This window comes from Passer domesticus, chromosome 13 (genome assembly GCF_036417665.1).
Source record: "Passer domesticus isolate bPasDom1 chromosome 13, bPasDom1.hap1, whole genome shotgun sequence".
NCBI lineage: Eukaryota > Metazoa > Chordata > Aves > Passeriformes > Passeridae > Passer > Passer domesticus.
The window spans coordinates 13512694-13533720 of record NC_087486.1 but is presented as its reverse complement, the minus strand read 5'-3'; the positions used below and the strand labels follow the sequence as shown (position 1 = coordinate 13533720).

General features: G+C 36.9%; 1 protein-coding gene across 25 annotated transcripts in view; it reads right to left on the bottom strand.

The window, feature by feature from the left end:
• The window catches only part of TENM2 (teneurin transmembrane protein 2), a 1348016-nt gene that overhangs the window by 273595 nt on the left and 1053394 nt on the right, over positions 1-21027 (bottom strand). For 19 of the 25 annotated variants that reach the window (XM_064387797.1, XM_064387800.1, XM_064387808.1 and 16 more), the window contains one exon: positions 13441-13524. The exons of the other annotated variants lie outside the window; for them this stretch is intronic. In XM_064387797.1, coding sequence (XP_064243867.1) covers positions 13441-13524 — 84 coding nt within the window. The remainder of the gene's footprint in view (positions 1-13440; positions 13525-21027) is intronic. 25 annotated transcript variants of the gene reach the window in all.

Sequence of the window (21027 nt, the reverse complement as noted above, 5' to 3'; positions counted from 1 at the left end):
TACTGTTGCCATCAGACAGCCGGGGTGGTCCAGGACAGGCAGAAGAAAGAGTGCACGTGTGTGCCTTGCATGGGGCAGGGGGGAATGGAAAAGCTTGGTGCTTAGGGGGTGGGCATGGCAACACCTGACCTCCAATCAAGCTACAACAAAGCAATCTCCACTGAGAAATGGCTAAGAAGAACTGACTGAGACTTTGGAGGGGCCAGGGCTGGCTGATGCAAACCCCAGGGGTATAAAAGACTGAGCATCCATCTTGAAGATCAACCAGCCATGTGGTATCCACAGGGGTAGTTCCCAGCACTGCAACTTTTTCTTATGTAGTCCTTTTGTTGTATTTCTGTCAAGGTTTAATAAACCTTTTTACATTTTCAAAGTGAGGAGTTGTTTCTCAAAAGAACCTAGGCAAAGCATTTTGGCTTGATTTCTCACAGACTTATTTATCTTTTCAGTAACACATCCCAAAAGTACACGTGGCCATCGATGTTGGATGGGACACCAACAGGAGAATTCACCAGGTTGTTATTGTCAGATAAATAGCAAGAAATTAACAATCTTTGCCATAAGCCTCTTACATCAGGTATGTAAAATAACATCTCTGGCAAAGAACATAAAGAGAATGAAGGAAACAGCGTGTATCTTGTGAAATGCAGCACAGCACCAAATTCTCCATTGCAAATTCATGTCAAACATTCCGAAGCTAAAATTTTGCTCTGGTGCTGGCAGGCTGCCAGTTTGTACAGCAATTATCACTGCCGACCTTCCCTGCACCTTGCACGTGTACCAAAGATGTGCCACGCACACAAAGACCAGCTGATTGTCCCCAGTACAACGTGGGAGGGACAGGAACATTTACAGCTTGTTAATTACTTACAGAGTGATTTTAGTATTTTTAATCCTGTTTATGTATGGGACCGACATCACGTTCTGAGGCAGTGAACCTTTTGTTACAAACAGCAACAGGCCCCTAAGAGTGCTGCCTTTAAAGCCTGTGCATCTGGGAAAAAACAGCAGTTTATCATCTGGCATCCCCATACAGTTTAATGTCTGATAATACAGAAGTTGCAGTCCTGCTGTCTCACGTGCAGCCCAGCACTTAGTGATCAGATGAGATTTTTTGATGGTATTATAAAGATCAGTGCTGGGAAATACTCTAAATTTGGGATTTATTTCAGAATGGTGGGTCTGTCCTTTGCTACTCACACTGATGGAATAAACTGCAGCAGTTACAATGGACCAAGCAACGATCTGCATTCTGAATAGATGAGAAGTTCCAAAAATGGTATCCAAACACTCAGTAACAAAAGAGCCTATATGCAGGTCAAGATGATTAGGATTTCAGGAAACAAATTACAGGTCTCACACAAATTAATGATCTCCTTTCCATGTCATGGGGAGATTATTAATACAGACTTGTAGAACAATTAAGTTTGAAAGGGACCTCTTGAGGTCATCCAGTACAATGCTCTGACCTCAAAAGCCAATCTTGAAGTTACATAAGGTTAACTCCTCACTCAGCTCATTCTTGAATACCACATTTTGCAACCTCAGATATCTATTTTTGGTGCCTCAAATAAGAGCAGAATGAGAAAGAGATGAGCTGAGAGCCCCCACCTTTGCTGCTGATGACATAAGAGGTGTAAATTTTGCTGGCACAAGCACATGGGATCCACATGCAGACTTCAGCAACAATCAGTGTTCTACCCTACGTACATTATGTTTCTCTGTTCAGACAAATTATGCAATGTGCCTTTATGTGAATAATGGAGATTATTTCTAGAACTTAGAAGTTTTTTATTTGCCAAAATCCATCTGAAATAGCTGACAGCAAGGCACAATGTTCAAGTGACTCCAGTATCAGAGCTTCAGGCTTGGAATAAACGTTTCTCTGTCAGAGCTGGTGCGATCATAACTTACAAGTAAATCAGGAACACTGTTTCAAAGCTTGTTTACTGAGTGATGAAATCACATCTTCCTGGTAACCCCAAGCATGTCATTTATCTATTTATCTCCATCAGAAAAAAGCCTTTAATGAACATAAAGGAAGTGTCACCACTTATCACTAACAAGAAATCTGCTAGCAATCCTGGCTCTCCCTATCCATGTGTGGCATGGAGGGGAAGGAAGGGAAGTGTAAGCATATATTAATATGAACATATATAAAAGCAACAGTTGCCATTTTCACACACTAAAATATCTAAAAAGTGTGAGTTACAAATAAAGATTTGCCTTCTCCATGTATTATGTTCTTAGCAAATCCTGCACATTAACTAATATTCTGTCTTCAATTTTCTATTGGTATCTGAATAGAAATCTTGCATTTTTTCAAAATTAACTATTACATTTACAAGGAACTGTAAATTGTAATACTGACATTTCTTTGAGGTCAGATTTTTTTTTTCCTCTAGAAAAAAATGAAGCAATAGTAATTTGTCACATGTCTTGACTGAAGTATGTGCTGCTTACACCAACAGAGCAGCAGCAGCAGCACTGTGCCTGAAGTACTCCCTCCTATTACTACTTGCCAGGTAAAATTTATAATACATCAAGAAAAAAATTAAAAGTAATATTGAACAACCTCACCGAGCTATGGAACTCCAGGGTTACAGATGTTTAAGTACAGACAATTTGGGAAGAATGATAATTAAAGTTACAGTTCTACAAAACATATTAAACTGTCAAAAGCCTACTCAAGCAACTTCATAGGAGTATTGTAAATAGAAACATTCTAGAAAAAGAAATCTGTGGATATTTGAAAGCTCAAAGTGTATTTACACAGTCAACAGCATAATTGAGTGTATGAACACCTCAGTTTAACATAGAAAATTTAAACAAATAATAACAAAACCCCAAAACCCACAAAAAATTCTGCCAAGAAAAACCCCATCCCAACCCAGCTGCAGGAATAAAGCATCTTGGATGAACTTAAGATCTGGCAGGTAGTTAAGACTCAAAAAGATCAAATATCCTATGTTTCCAGGGTTCTGAAGCACCAAAAAACCGGTGTAGATAAAGCTACTTTAGGCAGCACTATCCAGGAAGGGCCAATGCTGTCCTTAAAAGCAGCCAAGAGAATGATTTATGTCCTTTGCTTGTGCACTAAAGAACCATATATATGGTATTCCCAGGGGAAAAAAACCCAAAACACAACAAAAAAACCCCCAAATCAAACAAACAAACAAAAACCTCACCAAAAAATCCTAACACCTCAATACTCTTTCCATCAATATATGAACTGGTTTCTTTCAACACAGTTCTGTTCACTTTTGATTAATTTTCAGCTCTAGAGTATTAATTGTTGAGTGCCTTAAGTGGCTGATTAGAATCCAATACAAAGTGTATGCTGCACCCTTTTTCAACAAATTCTTCAGTTTATTGAAGGAGGAATTACATTAAACATTTGCTGGAGTACATTTAGCACACAGTCTGTATCTTGTGTAGGTTGACCATGGATTACCTACACACTGTGGCTGGTCATGGTCGCTCAGCAGAGCAGGACTTGTTCTGCAGAGCAGGTTCAGGGCCCTTTGCCTGCCCTTCCACAGGCATTTGGGAACACTCAACATCTCATCCTACACCAGCCTTTGAGCAGGTGAACCACGCTGAGCAATGCAAAGCACTGCAAAGGCAGCAGATTTTGTGAGGTGGGCATAAACAATTCATAGAGGACATGCACATCTCATATTTAACAACACAAATTCACTAAAACCACAGCTTGGCTTTTCTTTAATGGAATTTGTTTTTCATTCAAGGTGCTTGCAGTGCACATTGATGCTGGTTTTCAGCTAGCAAAGAAGTGTCGCAGAGTTTATTCCTATCCAACATTCAACAATGCACCTGTTAAACTTATTTGAATTCTACATTTTCATATTATTCATCAAAGAAATGAAAGGACACATCAGAAATGTTAAGAAATTGAAAAAAAACATTGTTCTCAACTACCTTGCTCTCTTTAGGAAGCACAGTCAGGATAATACACCTCAGTGCATTTTTGGACATGCAACCTTTTCTCATAATGGAAGAAAAACTTTGTGTTTGCATCCTTCAGTTATGAAAAAGCAACAGTTTAAACCCAATCTAATTTTACTGCCTCTTTAATTGCACCTTCTGGTGCCTCACGCCTGAGAAGTGATTTACGTTTAAGCTGATAGGTTCAAACACTGCTTCAACAAATTAATGACTGAGAATTACCCACTCACTGAACCAGAGCCAGGGTTTGCTGACACTCACAAACCTGTGCCTGGGAGACACTGCTGCACAGGAGCAGCAGCTGGGCTCTGCCACACAGCACCCAGCTAGGAGATACCACTGGGGAGTCAAAAATGCAAGGTGAAATAGAAAAAAAAAACCCTTGACTTTTGATAGTTGGAGCTTATCAAGATGCAAATAATGAAATCAGATTGTTTATTTATTTTTAGCCCATATCCCTCAATATGAAATTCAGCTTAATTACCTTATGTCTCTGACAGTAATAATTGCCACATACAAGATACAGAGGAAAAGGAGACATGCAGTTACTACGGAGGAAAGAGAAAAGCTGACAGAGATCAGGTTCAAAAGTTTAAGTCTTTCTGGGAATTCAGAAAGTTACATTCTGTACATTTTTCTATTAGAAATAACACAAGAATAGAACTCTTTCCATATATATGTGAAAAACAAAACTGAAGTTCTGTTACACATTGCTCCCCAGCTAAAATAAGTGTTCCTCTGTCACTATTCACTGGAACCACTTCAAGAGTTGTGCCTGTGTTTCTCTGCTCTAAGCATGTAAGGCAAGGAGGGTTTCTCTCAGCACATGCTCTCACAGCACAGCTCAACACCAGGTTCAGAAAAAAGCAAGAACTAAAGAAGAATTAAAGCAGGTATTTCTATATTGAGAACAATGAAGGAAAAGGAATTTTTAAATGCTAATTTGATTGTCATGCAAAACAATGCTCATAAGCATAAACCTGGACAGGGAACCAAATTTAGAACTTCATTTAAATTAATTAAAAGCTGAACAAGGAATTCAACTGCATGCACAAATTCAGCATACAAAACCACGTTTTTCTGTATTAATTTGATGAAGAAAACAGAGCTAGAAAGATTGTATAACAGCTGTTTTTATATAACATTTCTTGATTCATATTAAGCAGCTCAGGTACTTAGATTTTTAGTGATTTCAGATATTGTCTACACAGATCTCCATAAGTATTTGTGTGTCTCTGTACCCACACCTAAGAGATATTTCTTTCCTTTCTCCTTATTTCACATTTAACTTTGAGACAATTTGATTTCTTCTATCACCACAGGTTTGGAAGGACAGATCTGAAATAGCATGGTAAAGGGAGGCAAATATAATTTACATTTTTTGTAACTGTTAACATCTGCAGTGCTTTTCACATTATTACTGCTTCATTACCTAAGCAGCAGCACTGTATTAACCACTCTGGGAAGTACACATGCCTGACATGACATTGCTTCCTGACACTGCACTTGGCCATCTCTGAGTCACCTGAAATGGAATGCCAATAATGCACAACACACAAGTGACTCAGAAAATGCAGAAATCGATACAGAACACATCAGTCCTATCTATCTTCCTTATCGAAATCTATCCTTATCCATCTTATTCCTAAATCTACACAAAATATGTTTATCTCAATTCTATCTCTGCAGAATTTGCATCTTAGAGCCTTTATTGCATGTAGCACCACTGTACAACCAGGGCACTCATGGCTTTGATTTCCTGGTTTAGTCTCAATTTCCTCCTGTATTCAAGAGACTGTTGATACAAAGCTTAACTTTAAGCTGCAAAAATGCTGATATCAGCCTATAAAACATGGAGTTTGCATGTTATTTACAAAATTTAAATTAGACAATGCTCAGAAACCAACCTAGAGTGAAGCCAGTTGTGAGTAAGATCCAAAAGGGAAGAATTCAATCGTTACTGCCATGAGTACAAGACAAGAAGTTTGACTGCAAGTGCAGTGCTGTTATTTTGATAAGGCTTTCTGTGACAATGAGGAGTGACGGTGACTAAACCAAGACATGCCTTTTATTACTCTGAAAATGTCAATTCCAGAGACTAAAGCAGGCACTTGCTCAATCTCAGCACGTGGCTGTTCAGCCTGTGCCGTGTAAGAAGCTGCCAGGGAGGGTGCACAAGCTGTTTTTACTACTGAAAAAAGAACCAATAGATGTTCATCTAAATGGTGATCTCCTCACAAGATACACACAAGTCAAATTCAGAATCCAGACAGAGGAAACATCTCCAACTAATCCTAAGAATTACCAACCACCCTTTGAGTAGAAAGAGAAGGGAGGGCAATAGTACTGTTTTGCCCTAAAAAGGAATATTCTACAGTGCTTGAAGGCTGAAGATTTTGCAGGCTGGATAGGTAAAAAATTAAGATTTCTGGTTTGTTATGAGAAACAAGGCACCTGATTATTTTTTTCTTCATTGCAGTGAATTTACTTTTCCAAAATGCACTCAATTTCCCACTTCCACCTGCTATTTAATCATATCAAAATCATGCTTTACTTTAGAAAATGATTATATCAGTAATTTTCAGTAAGTCCTTTCAGGGCCCTCGTGGCATTAACACCACATTCAATATTTCATTAATTGGGACCAGGGAGATCAGGCCATGTGGGATTTGAGGCACAGTATTTCCCTACACCAGACTTTAACTGAGAAAGCTTTCATTCTAAATAAAAAAGGAACCAAGTAAAATCAAGCGTGGGCAGATTCTGAGCATAAGCAGTACAGAAAACTCTCTCTGAAGCACATTCATGCTGCTGAACCATCACTCAAAATCTAAACAATTATACAGGATCAAATACTAACTCCTAATGATGCTGTTTAAGGACACACATTTTGAAGAAGCATGAAAAACTTTTATAAGCTGTGTCTGTAAGTCTTAAGAACAGGAGGACTGCTTTGGATTTGGTTGCAACTACTGAGCTCACTTATCCCAGAAAGCAAATGGATATCAAGACATGGTCTATGTCATGATACCTTTTCACCTCTGCTTCTGTTCCAAACAGATTTCAATGCTCATATCTAATCAGACCATCCACTACATGTCTATGTAAATGTTTGGCCTTCCACTGACAACTTGTGAGTGCAGTTTTGCATGGTTAAAGTAAAATTCTTTAATAAGCAGAAGGGTTTGCAAGTAACATAGTCCAAAATCATGTGCAGTCATAATTTCCTCATTGCTTCTCCATATTTAAAATACCCTGCAATATATAATGTAATCTGTTAGAGGCTATAAAATTTTGCCACAGATGCAAACCCAGATTGGAGTAAAGCACCTTTGATTCCAGTTCCTAACCTAAACAAAAGACTTTTTATAAAAGCAAGCTATGGATATTGATCAAAAAAACTCTGTTCTGACTTGCCACACTTTTACCTTTAACACCGGATTGAAGTAAACCTAAACTATGGAAATATGGCATAAGCATAAAAAATATACATATAATTTATATTTTAAATCAGTCCTTGTTATCTCCCTCCTTCTTCAAGTTTCACAGCATACATATGGGTATGAATAAGCAAGGGATTTTTCACCCTTACTTCATGAACAGCAGCTTGAAAAATGTTTCCGATTAACATAAATGATACTACACGTACATAAGGCTGTCTTTCAAAGAGGTTTGATAATTCATAAATGAAATGTTTACACAGATGAGGTCAAGCCAAAAGGTTTGCAATATAAGTATTTAACAGATGTAAATCTGTTCATCGCTGCTAAGGAACATGGGATGACTTCAAATATTCTTTGAATATTCAAATATTCAACTTCGCTATTGAATGTACTTGAGCAAATTGCATGAATTCTCATTCCAGTTTTTAATTACTATGCAGTCTGTAAAGACAAAAAATTAAGAGTCAGATTGCTCTTTTTTTCTTTTATCAGAACAATTAACATTAATGACATATTACTTCACAGCGCATCTACACATTCATTATTAAAATAATAAATCAAATGAAGTTTGAACAAAAGTATAACAATACAGGTACAGATGCTTACCCTTACAAATATTTCTATCAATATTTTCTTAGCCAGTGCTCATCAGGAGCTAAAGCAAGGCTAAACAAAACAAACAAAACCCCAAGCAATTTCTTTTACAATTATTTATAGCACATTGAGGTTTTTTTTCCAGATGTAATTTTCCTCTTGGACTGTATACAACTTTACTTACATAACTAATTTTTGTGGTTTTATGAAACCATAAAATGAGGACCAGGATTTTATACCTTTAAACAGACCTTGGTGGCAGGAAAGAAAGACAATGAATTTGTTTTCATTTGAACTTTTAGACTCAGTCAGAATTCATGTCTCTTGCAGTCCATCCTGGTTTTTCACCTACCACAGAACAACATAACCAAATGTTGTGGGTTGTTTTTTGTTTTTTTTTTTTTTTTCTCTTGGAGTTTCCATGGCTTTAATTTCTATCTCAATCTTGAAATGAAATATTAAAATTAAATATCCACCCAGCCACATGGAGATGCAGACATTTAGTTATTTGGATTTATTAAAATCTACTCACACTGATAACAGCATCGGGACATGCGATTTGGCAGGGTAAACACAGGTTTAACAGCCTAATTGCTCGGAATTTTGCGGATCATTATGCTAATGCCTCTGCAGCAAAGTGCTAAATCGGAATTCCCATCACAAACAATTCTCCTTGCTGACTTAGGAGGGAAAACTGGGACATCCTGGGGTGATGGGGAGAGGCTGCTGTTCAGGGACACTCCAAAAGGATTTTCAGACCCACAGGACCACCGAGCTCTGCCAAAGGGAAGAAAGCAAAGCCTGACACAAACCATCAGGAATTACAACTTTGCCTGCCCCAACCAGGGACTCAGACAATGACACTTGGCTCTACCATGGTGCCTGGGAGGAAGACAGATTCATGGAGCTCTACAGGATACAGACATCCTCTATACAGGCAAACAACTCTGCATGCATATACAATTTTGTATTGTCCACAATTCAACTGGACCTTGAGCTAAACCTCATTATTTTGTTCTCCAGGTCCCACTGTACATTATGCTCCCTTAAATATATTCTCCTATGTAAATAAATGTGACCCTGATCCCGCAGGACACCCAAATCTGCTCTGCCCCCACCTCCCCAGACTCACAGATGTGCTACAAAACCAGGCTTGCTCGGAGGACTACGAATGTCATAGTGGCAAGGTTTTTGTTTTGGTAAAATAAAGGCCAAATGAGAAATTTTCCATGATAAATATATATTTTGAAAGAACAAATATAATTTGAAAATTTTGATCCAACAATAAACAAGGTCAAAATAAAAAAAAAAAAAAAAGCTATCAACACAGTTAGTTTATTAGCTCCTTATGGCACTAATATTTTCTTCAGTTTTCTGAAAAAGTTTTGTTACTGTTTTCTTGGATCCTATGTCCACATTTAATCAACAAAAATGCACCTTCACCACACAGCAGATGTGTCATTAACTATTTCTGAAAAAAGGTGAAATAAAATCACCCAGCATAAGAAGACTATGGAATAAGCCAACACTAGCAGATGGTGTTTATTTTGTCACCACTTGTGTTAAAAATTGTCACCTATTTCATCAGTATCTTTAAGGTAGAAACTTCATGCAAAAAGTGGAAGAGGTGCTTTTTATAAGCTGTCACAAAACTCCTTAAAATAAAATATATTCTGTTTGTAGCTTCCAGTTTTTAGGACACGGTGCATTACACAGGAGATCGATTTGTGTAAATCTGAGGTGATCGAGTGTTTTGCCAGCAGCTCAGCCCTTCATCACAAAACTCTTTTGTTTCTTAAGCGAATTTCAAATCCTTTATTACCAATACTGCTGCTGCTCAGACAAATTCTGTAGCATTGCTCCTAGAAGAGGCACCTGGTAGAACTGTCAGCTTGTTTTCTTCTAGGCCTCGTTCTTCAGCAAGAGTTTTACTTCTCCCTCAGGACTCCCTATATTTTTGCTATTTTATTTTATCACACACTTTTGCCTCTGTGGTTTGCATTCTCTAGCTGACAGTTTCTTAACAAAACTGGTGCATGAAGAGTAATTGCACAACCCAGACTTGACTGTTTAAAGAAATCACTGCCAAAATCCCACAATAAACCCAGGTCTTGCTTGTGTTTTGAAAGAATACCTACTAGAATTTGAACCTAAAAATCCCCTGTTAGTGCCCTGCAATATGTTTGATTGACTCAACCCTTTCTCCCTCACTGTCAAGCCTTCTACTGCACCCCAGTTCAGGTGGCTTGCACACACTTTACCAGGAGCTGACCCTTTTGCCTTTGTCACTTAATGAGACCTTTCAGTGTCCTATTCACATGATACCCCAAGCAGCACACTTTTACATTTATATATATATATATGCATGTATATATATATATATATATATGCATGTATATATATATACATACACACATACATACTCAACACATATACATAGACACATATACTCAACATCATACTTCTTAAAAACCATTAATTATTTTGATAAATAGCTGGAATTTTGTTCTATTATTTTACAGCTCTGAAAAGAAACCAGGGGTGGTCTGGTTATTTTGTTTGTTGGATTTTGGTTCTAAGTGTAAATTCTTGTTTTGACATAGATTTGAGATTTTGGGGATGGTTGGGGTGGGTTGTTTGTTGTAGTTTTTTGAATCTACTAAAAATTCTTCTTCCAGAAAAGGAGTACTTAGAAATGGTTAGATTTAGGACGACTCCAAATACTAGTGAGGGGAGATATTTTTTTCTGTAAGACAATTTTATTCTCTTTCTTTCCAGAGCCAGATCACACATGTGACAATCCTTCTGCCTGTATTTCTGAACCACTGACCATTCTAACACCCATGTTCAGCACTTCATCTCCTTTTTTTGTGGCTGCACCAGTGGCATCTATGACCTTGGCAAAGCAAAGGCAGAGCAGATCAAGAAACTCATCATTTTATTAGAGCACTGCAAAGCAATCCATTCTCTAGATGAGCACACATGAGAACTGGGTACCTTTGAAATGCAAAGTCTGAGGGCTTTTCTTATGGTGATACAAAGAGTCCTCTTCTGTTGACACAACATGCACAGTGAAAGCTTTGCAACACTATTTGGATGCATTCTCAGCCAGCTGAGGCTTTAAACCAAGGTTAGTGCCATCTGTCTGGTTTTGGCAGCATCCAGATTGATGTAGAAAATCCTATGGCACTGTTTAAAAGGAGCAGAGATAAAGCTTGCTTTTGGTCAAGTCCCTGGAATTATTAACATCAAAGATTTGGCTGATATTGCCAGGCAGCACATCTGGGTCAGCAAACTCACTGCACCTTTCTCACCATATTTAGAGCATTCAACAAACTATTTCACTACTCAGATCAGATTTAGCATGTCCAGGAAATTAGACTCATAAAAGTAATAAAGGTATTGCTTTCCTATTGCTTGTCTCAGTTCAATTATTTTCTTAAATGCATGTTAAATCAAGCACATAGCAAGCATCAAGTATTTTTGAGTTGTGATATAGCTATTAGTACATTTTCACATTCTTCTTAATTTCTAGAACCCTGAACAAACACAGTACCAAAAACTGAAAGCAATATATCAATCAAATTTGTTTGAATTGGGAAGAGTATCAAGTTGCAAGGAAAAAGAAGCACACTAAAAAGAAACAGTACTTTGTTTCTATAAAAGCCTCAAAGCTTCAAATGAGGAAAGACATTGTTCAGTTGGATGCAATTTGTCAGGCAAAACCTTTTTGTGATCCTGGAAAAAATGCATTCAAGCATTATTCTTTGAGATTAGTACAGCCTAAATAGCATAACCCGCTCATTTCACCTGTGCCAAAATCCTCCTGCAACACTATCAATAATCATGAATGCTTCAGAAATGCAGAGATATGTACAGGATCGTTTCTGTTCTTTATTAATTTAATCTTTATTACCAACCATACACACACCACCCTGGGCAGTTTTCAGCACTGTACATCAACACAATGGAAATTTAATTACTCTACCAAAAGCTCTGGCTCCCACTCTTCTAAGAAGCCTGGAAACACAACAAACAGTCCTGATCGGCTACTCATGGGCTGCACTGACTAGGAGATGGTCACAGATGCTCAGTCCTTTCCAGAACCTGATTTAAGACACCATTCCAGTATTTGCTCAGACACTGTTTGAGATTCAAAGAATAATGCCATTCACTAGTTTTTACCAAAAAGGAAGCAGTTATGGAAAGAAGTACATCAGAAAATGAGGGTGGTGAGAAAACCTCAGTTTATGTCCCATTTGAATATTAAGCAAGCAGAGTATTTATTATTCCTGGTTAGGGCCCTCATCTTGCAAAGTGTTTACTTAAGTGCTTAAAAAAAGAGCCCAAACAGAAAGGCATCTTTCATGTATGTACTAGGTCAGAGGTGCAGTGGAAGAAAAGAATGAAATAACAAAATCTATCTTTCATCTCTTTAGGCAATCAAACACAAAATAAAGTTTGCCAAGTCAAGGAAAAATGGCTTTATCAAAAACAGCTGACACTATAGTTAGTGTACATATCCAATTAATGAAAATAATTCTTGAATTCAAGAAATATCAAGAGGAAGATGTCACTGAATCATTATCTTTGTACTAAAATTCCTTGAGATGTCTTTTGATTTATATTATACAGCCTGGAAACTTTTCATTTTTCTAAAATAGTGCATTGCAGTCTTTTTTTCCCAAACATCCTCTTCCTCCTAAAGGAGTTTTACTCTCAGGGAAGCAAAATGTGAGTGTGTGGGGAACAGTGCTACTTCAAAACCTCTGGCTAGCAAAGCGCAATTCCCCACAAACACCAACACAACTCCCTGATTTGCACAGCCCCTAAGATACAAAACTTCAGGGGCACATTGAGTGTGACTGGCTGAATCTCATCCTCTTAGAACAAAAGAATTCAAATCAAGACTGAAAATGAACAGAGCCATCACTAAATCTTTCACTCAAAAGGCTGACAGAAGAAACTTGTGTCCCATGCAAACCGTTGCCAATGGAATACAACATAGGCAATTGCCTTGGTGAAAATACAGGTGCAGGTACCATTTTGGTTCAGAATTATGCCTGTGGCTACCCGGAGCTGCCATCTCTTCCATATCTTAGCTCTGATGAAGCATGAAGCACACCATGAAGCATGATCAGCTCGGGGAAAACAGCTCCTTCACCACCCAGCCCAGTCTCCCAGTGAAAAACCCCTAAATTAGCTCAATCCAACCAGGAAGGTCATATTCAACAATGAGATGGAAATGAGTAGTAGAGATCAGGTTTATTCAACAGAATAGAAATACCCAGGAAGAAAAAAAACCAACTGCCAAAATACCACAACACATAATAAGCAGAACATACACAGAACAAGATTAAGCATTGCACAACACACAAGTTCTAAACTAGGTTCTAAGTTTACAAGGAATACAGTTTAAGCAAAATAAAAACCTTACGTATTAGAGAGTTCTTTGTCTCAGCCAGCTGCTGCCAGCTTGTCTGTCTGTCTTTCAATTTCTCAGAAAGGTGTGTGTGAAAATCTAAATGAAATAAAACAAATAACATTTTAGAGATGGCTCTTCTCCTTCTTTTCTTCCATTCCATTCATCTTTGCTACAACACAGCCAATAGAATGTTTCACCTCCTCCCACCCAAAGCATTCCTCAATAGTCAGTAAAATACATTACTCTTCATTATCTAGAGATTAGGAATTCTTTTATCTTGTTATCAGTGACATAAAAAGGCAGATTGAGTAGCAGTAGTTTGGTGCAATCTTGCTATGCAGGCAGTCCATATACCCACTGTCAGCATTGAACACCACAAAAAGCCCTGAGTGCATAAAAATCTCCCTAAAATCTCTGTTTGGGGAGAACTTTACCAAAGGCCAGCAGAGTTTCCATACAGGCTGTAGAGGAGGTGCTTAAGCTCATACTAACTTATTTTCAGTGTACTATCCATTACTCCTATAGTCAAATACATATCATTACATTCTTTTAAAAGATAATTTTTGTTCCCTAAAAAGACTCCCAAGATAAATTTGGAAAATGGACACTTTCAGCTGTAATAATAATTTCTTACAAGTTTATTGCAGCAGCATTATGACATTTACATTGAGTCTCAACATAATCAAACTCATTCTGCTGCATCTCAACTAGACAGGAACCAGTGAAACTCTACTGTTGCAAGGAGATTAATTTTTTTCTTTTCTGTCTCATAAAAATTCTCCATCTTTAAGAAAACAGATTTTAATACATGTATACAAAAAAACCCAAAACCTTTACTTTTAAATTTACTCTCTCTTAGACTAAAAAAAAGGAAATAAAATAATCCTGGATTTTGAAACCATGACATAATGAGGGAGTCCTCTTACATTTGAAAAGCTCAAAATCAATTGAGAAGAATTATTGAATTTCATAATAACATTAGGAAATTTTTCAGATGTAGTAAACAGGAAATAGAAAACCTATTTTTATTTATTTACATGATTTTCCTTGCAAAAACCAGCAAGACAAGAAGACCAATAATTAATGTATGGTCACTCAAATTTTTTCACTGTCTAAGTTTTCACTGGAAAATAATTTTACTTGGTGCATCTCACTTTCAAATCCTTCATAATATTTATAACATAATAATTTAATCTTTCACCCAACACTTAAACAAATCAACAGTGAAAATATGTTCTGTAAACAAAGCAATTTATTATATACAAAGACAAAAGGCAACACATTGACACAAATAAAAAAGACCTGACCAAAACAATAGAAAACAAACCATTTTGCACGCTAGACAACAAATTAGTTATTTGTTAGGAGCAAAAATGCTTTGCTTCAAGTGGAATAATGTGAAAGAATGACAGCTTCTGAGTCTTACATCTCTGGCTTGGGGGGAAAGGAATTTCAAGGGACAAGTTACAAACAATAAAATCCAGGCAGAATTTACTGAACTGGCTCAATGTCTCCCTGCCATACATGAAGCTAAATTTTGCTAAGGTACAACTATAAGACATTTTTGGGTACTTTGGTTCACATCTTAGCTCAGCTTTACTTTTATGGTACAGACTTCTGATTTAAAAGCACGAAAGGGAAAAAAAAAAAAAGAGAGATTTTCTGGAACACTTATTAAGAAAGAATTTAAAGAACAACATCCAAGTCAAACAAAGAAATCTGAAGGGCAGAGCACTCTGGATATCAATGTAAAATCCTGGTAACAAAAAATTATTGTAAATTTCTTGTTTTGGTATTACCAGCAATTTTCCCCAAAACAAAATACTAAAATTTGATATTATGTTCACATTTTAAAAACGGGAGAAATTAAATATAACTAAACACATGCATATGCAGGAATATATCAAAGAGGAAGTCATGGAATTGTTTCACTCAGCTTTTTTTCTTTTCTCTTTCTATGTGAAAATGGAACCAAACTCTTAAATACAGTGCAATTCTTCTGCAGTACTTACAGCTAAATTAAACCATTTTAGTACTTTGCAATTATACTATTTCTGTTATATCCCTCCCATAATATGAAAAGTTTCAAAATCTTTAATGTCTCTATTTCTGTTTTAATACAAGCTTTAGCTTTTATTTCTCTTTTATGAGGAAAACCAGAATTAATCCATCAACAATTCATCTATTGACATTTTATCACATTACACTTTAAGCTTGTATATGTTACTGAATTTCCTATTTTCTGTTTTGCCTGTCTGTGGCCATCTTGGGATATTTTATTCTTATAAAGGACACAGATGAGGACAATAAACTGCTCACCCAAGGAAGCTGAAATATCCCACTTTTTATGGGAAGTACCTAAAACTAATGGCTAAAGCTCAAGTTGCCAAGCATTGTTTCTCCAAAAATAAAAAAAATAATAATAATTTTGTCACCAATGCCCAAAGGAAAGAATATTTCAATGTTAAGACACTTTAAAATAGTGTCATCTGAAGGGAAGTCTCTGTGGGTATTACCTTCCTTTGACACTCACAGGGAGTTAAACCTAATTGCATTTAGGGTTATCTCTAGCAGCTACATTTGGAATCAACCATCCACAGGAGGACTATTCTTCTAACTAATCTACTTATTAGGCTTTTATTCAGATTTAGTACAGCCTTTTATAAAAAAAACATCTTGAAGGGACGGTAATGGATTTTGCAATTATCAGAAAGGAAAGAGCAGACTATGACCTACAATCTTTGGCCTTACAAAAAATTAGGAAAAGAAAATCTTTTGTAAGTAAATCTTTAGAACATTAAGTTAATTTTAGTCCCGATCAGACACCACAGCTATATCTGGAAATGTAAAACCTGTGTGAATTTCCTGTGCTCCTCCTATACATTCCCTTGAAATTACAACCCCTCCCACAGTAACTGGCAGGGAGAAAGAAACCTGTTTTCTGTCCTTGCCTTTTGAAGATGACTGAGCAGCAGTTTTTGGTTTTCTGTCTCAAGCCCCATCAAAAGCTGATGGAGGTGATTTTAGACACCAGTACCAATCCTGGCAGCACCATTCGAAAACTGAGAAAACAGCCACTGAAATTCCTGACCTGCCCTCCCATGAGGAATATGGAGTTTGGACCAGCTCTTTGCCTTCTGCATATTTTAAGTATTTCTCTAAATTCCCTACCACCATTGGGAGGCACCTCTGGACCAGCAGCCAGAGGTTCTGCTGCTCAGGATCCCAGTGCAGAGCACACCTGGCCCCACAGGACATGTGTTTGTCCCAGGAAAGAGGCTGTCAAATATCCAAATATCCTCTTGTTCTTAGTTCTAGTCCCTCTTTTGAGCTGTCCTAGCAACTACTCACAGCCATCAGCAATCCAGGAACAAGCATCATTCCACTCCCCTCATCCCCAGTTGTTTTCTTCCTTTGAAATTCTTCCCTTCATGGTTTAAATAGATGCTTCCTGCTGTGCACTACAAATTCCCAATCTTATTAGCTCACAGATATTCTGGCATTTTGATGTTTAGCATTTTCCAATTGGCATCACTAAAAGCTGGGTAACCAATCGTGTAAGATGTGCTCCACCCTGTAAGATGATAGCACATTGTTTATGGTTGGGCTGTTTGGGGGTTTTAGTATGTATGAAAAGTTTCTTACATTTTGTAAGAGTTGCTTCCTCCACCTGTAAGTCTTATGTGTCTCAGTCAGCATTGATCTAAAAAATGACTGTGGAACATTAAATATGACCAGAGCCTAAATATCCTCCTAAGCTCTGTTCTCATTTTTCCTCTTCTATTTATCAAAGTGGCATAACCCAATTTTTACTAGTAATATACAATAAAAAGCTGGTTTATTTTTATAAAGTAGCACTTCAGAAACCTTGAAAAAAAGCCTTACAAATAAATAGCCTGAATTTCTCAAGCTGAGCTGCTTTCCCTCCCTCCCTATATTTACACAAAAAATTAAAAATCCAGTAATAAACCCTTGTTCCTTTTCTGTCACACCTGTGTGGCTGAGACTTGTCCCAGATATCTCCGATTTCCTTTTTACTGACCACTTTCTGTGAGTAGAATTTTCTCCTCTGCTGGTATCTCAGTGCATTTTCATTGTTATTTGCTCTATGATTCTTGCTCATCATTATGATGAGCGAGGAACAGGAGAAAGCCCATAGCAACTGACAGACTCTCTCAGTACCAGACAGTTCAATGCTCTACTCTGCCCTCAAAAAACCAGGATTTTTTCCCTACATTCTACCCTAATACTTCAGACCATGCCTGAAGACCATACCTGGCAGATGAGACTCATCCAGTACTCAACCTCTGTGCACACCACCTCCAGTTAGAAAAAAACCCCCAGTAATACAAAAGTCGTGCACAAAGGTATGGGAATAAGAGCTGTTCAGCAACAAAAAGGCCACACAATTTTTCTTTTCCCATATTGTCTTGACAGAATTACTCTCTGCTGTATTGCTCCATTATGTTCTATTGCACATTTCTTATCCAATGTTTTGCTTGATCTTTTCTGAAAGTTGTGTTTGGTTTTCTCTCCTCCAAAGTGCATTCAACAACTCAATTAGGCTAAAAACCTTTACCTTCAGCATGTATTGGCAGCTCTCAAGCACAATTATTCTCCAATGCAAAACACCCACAAGACATATTTAAGAGTATACTTCCACAAAATAATATGTTAACACACCACTCAATGTTCCTGCCAAATTGACAAACACTACAAAGGAAAATGCTCCAATGCAGTTCAAGGATGTCTGAAAGCATGTTTTAGTTCAATGAACTCCACAGCAAATACACCATTTTCTCCCTCCTCAGTCTAAAGGTAAGGTTATAAAATGGGAGTCAGAAGAAGTTTTTACTTGCATTGCAATTTAAAACTTCCTAAATGTTATCAGTATGACCAGCAACAGACCTATTGTACAAGGAGCTGGGTTTCTAAGGGTACCATCCAGGCCATTTGCAGAGAATAAGGCAAGTATTTAGCTACACTAGAGACAAGAACACAGAAATCAAAATTAAATATACTTACTTTCCTTCATACTCATTCCTTCAGTACAAATGGAGTACTACTCCATAGTACTTCATTTCCTATGGAGTACTAAAAGCACTGGGGTATCTTTCTACCATAAGAATCACAGTGACATGCGTAATTCAGATCAGCACTTAAAATGCAGAGATGTATCTACTTCTTTGTGTAGAAGACTGTTATAACTATGAAGTCAAAGTTAACTGAACCTAAATTTCAAGTAATTTATTTAAGTCAAATTAAATGATTTCTATTAGTCTTATCTCCCAAAAGAATTAAATACAGCCTATTAAGTCCAAATGATTATGTCTACATAGGAGTGTCAATCAATTTCACAATATCACATTAAGATCATGCCACTATGTATCTGGTAATTTTGATAAATCTTCTCAAATTCCCCTGAAGAGCCAATCCCTAATGTCTAAAATATTCATAACTGCCTCTTCATTCAACATGGTCATTGACTCACACAAAAAGTAAAACTCTAATTGAAACTTCCCAACATTTCTTCCTTCTGGTTTTACTTTGCCTTTTGAAGTAAAGGTCAATTCAACAACGATTACTTCATGCTGTTAGGAACGGTTCAGTAGCCCCATCCAGACCAATGAGTCAGTTACCAGTCATGATTTAATAATTATAGAGACATAAGTCACAACTCTCATGGGAATAATTTATTAAAAATTAAGAAAAGCTACAAGTAGCAACTGAAGGTTCCCCATGGTTGCTTTCTCTTTCTTTAAAACCTTTTCCATGCAAGCCTCTCACAAATAACACTTGACTCTGTGCCAATGACTATGTTTTTAGATCAAAAACTTAACACCTGGAAAGATCAGTAGCTCTACTGTTAAAAACAAAATTAAGTCACTAAACTGGTTATCCTTTCACAAATCTGGTGACAAAATTCACGTGAATGAAATTTTACAACAGAAGCTGTGAGGTACAAAGTTTAAAATGTAGAGCAGACCACATGCACTGTACTAAAACCACTCAGCACTTCAATGAGGGCACCCACTGCTTTTTCTCCTCACTTTTGGCACCACACAAAACCGCATAAATAATTTTTATCAAGAACACTAAAATCAGTTTAAATTGTAGAAGTAATTCCATAAAAATAATTTTTCTACTTATTTTCTCCTTATTTTTCAGCTTGACATTTTAAAGAGAGGATAAATCAACCAATAAAAGTTTTCTGACCATTTCTTTTATAGAATTAGGGAAAAACTAAAGGCGGCTGCTCATGATTTCCTCCAACAACCTGAATATTCCACAGACACTACAACATCCTGTCTGCCTCTAACACTGTAGCTCATTGCTCATTTAAAACCAAGGAAGCTCCTAAAAATACAAAGAAAGTGACTGAGATGAGTGTTCTAGCAATAGCACTGCCTCACAAAACAAAGCTCTTGAAGTAATAACTTCAGCATCTGTCTTCCTCATTATTCATTTATGTTCTTCACTGTTACGAATTATTGTTTGTTTTTAAATTGCTATGGCAAGTTAATTAACTGATGAGCCTCAACCACCTTTAAACCTACTTTTACTTACTGATCTCTCTTGTCTTTCTGCAGCAAGTTCTACTAGTGAAAAAAAATCAAATTACAGTTTTCAAGTAATTTAGTTGGTAAGATCTTATTTGTCATCTGTGCCTGTAAACAATTTTGAAGAACTAAGAACTGACAAAAAACTCTCAAGAACACAAGCTTACTGCTTCACTGTGCTTTTTGCTGGGGAAAAAGATGTGAAGAACAAGATTTCTGTCTCAAACTTCACCAAATATCTGTTCAGCCTCTATAATGAGATCACCTATAGCTTTGAAACAAAACTATTCTCAGGACTCTTTGATAAAAATCTAAGTACAACCTGTAGCAAATCATATCAAAGCTATTTTATCATTTCTCTAGCCCAGGGAAAAGTATAAAACTAGAATAAATACATGAAAGTAATACTTGAGAATATCCTCTGTAACTCCAGGAGCTTGCTTCTCCAATTTCCTAAAAATTTTATTCAACAGCTGTAGTTGAATTTTTCTTCCATCAGTTCCTCAAGTCTGGCTCTGAGCCAGTGTAAATTGTTCATATTTACAATGTCCAGGGACAAGAAGCCCTGAATGTATATGAGGTGGAGTTTTGCTCATTTTGGATCTGCCATTTGCTAATTTCATGCTGAATAGTTTCCATACAGGTCAAAGGCAGTCAGCACTCATTCCTTTTTTACATTTTTTGTGTCATTCACTGCAGCAGAGGCTCCAGTCATGTCACCAGTGGTTTTTACACTAAAGAATATTAAAGTTATACTTCACAAGGAAACTATGCTATACTTTGGGTAAGTCATCTCACTGCCTTTTCCAGTTCAACTGTATAATTCTTTAAAGGAAAGAATGAGAATTCAACATATTGGTCAATGTTTATGGACCTTCCACACCTTTCTACAGTGGCAGTGACAATATTTTCTGGTTTCTTTAAATAAACTTCCCACTGCTTCCCAGTTTTGTTATAAGAAGAGGTTTGTTTGCATTATAGTAATATTGCTAACATGGTTTTCCTTCCATAACTTTCCTGAATCTTAATAGACAATTCA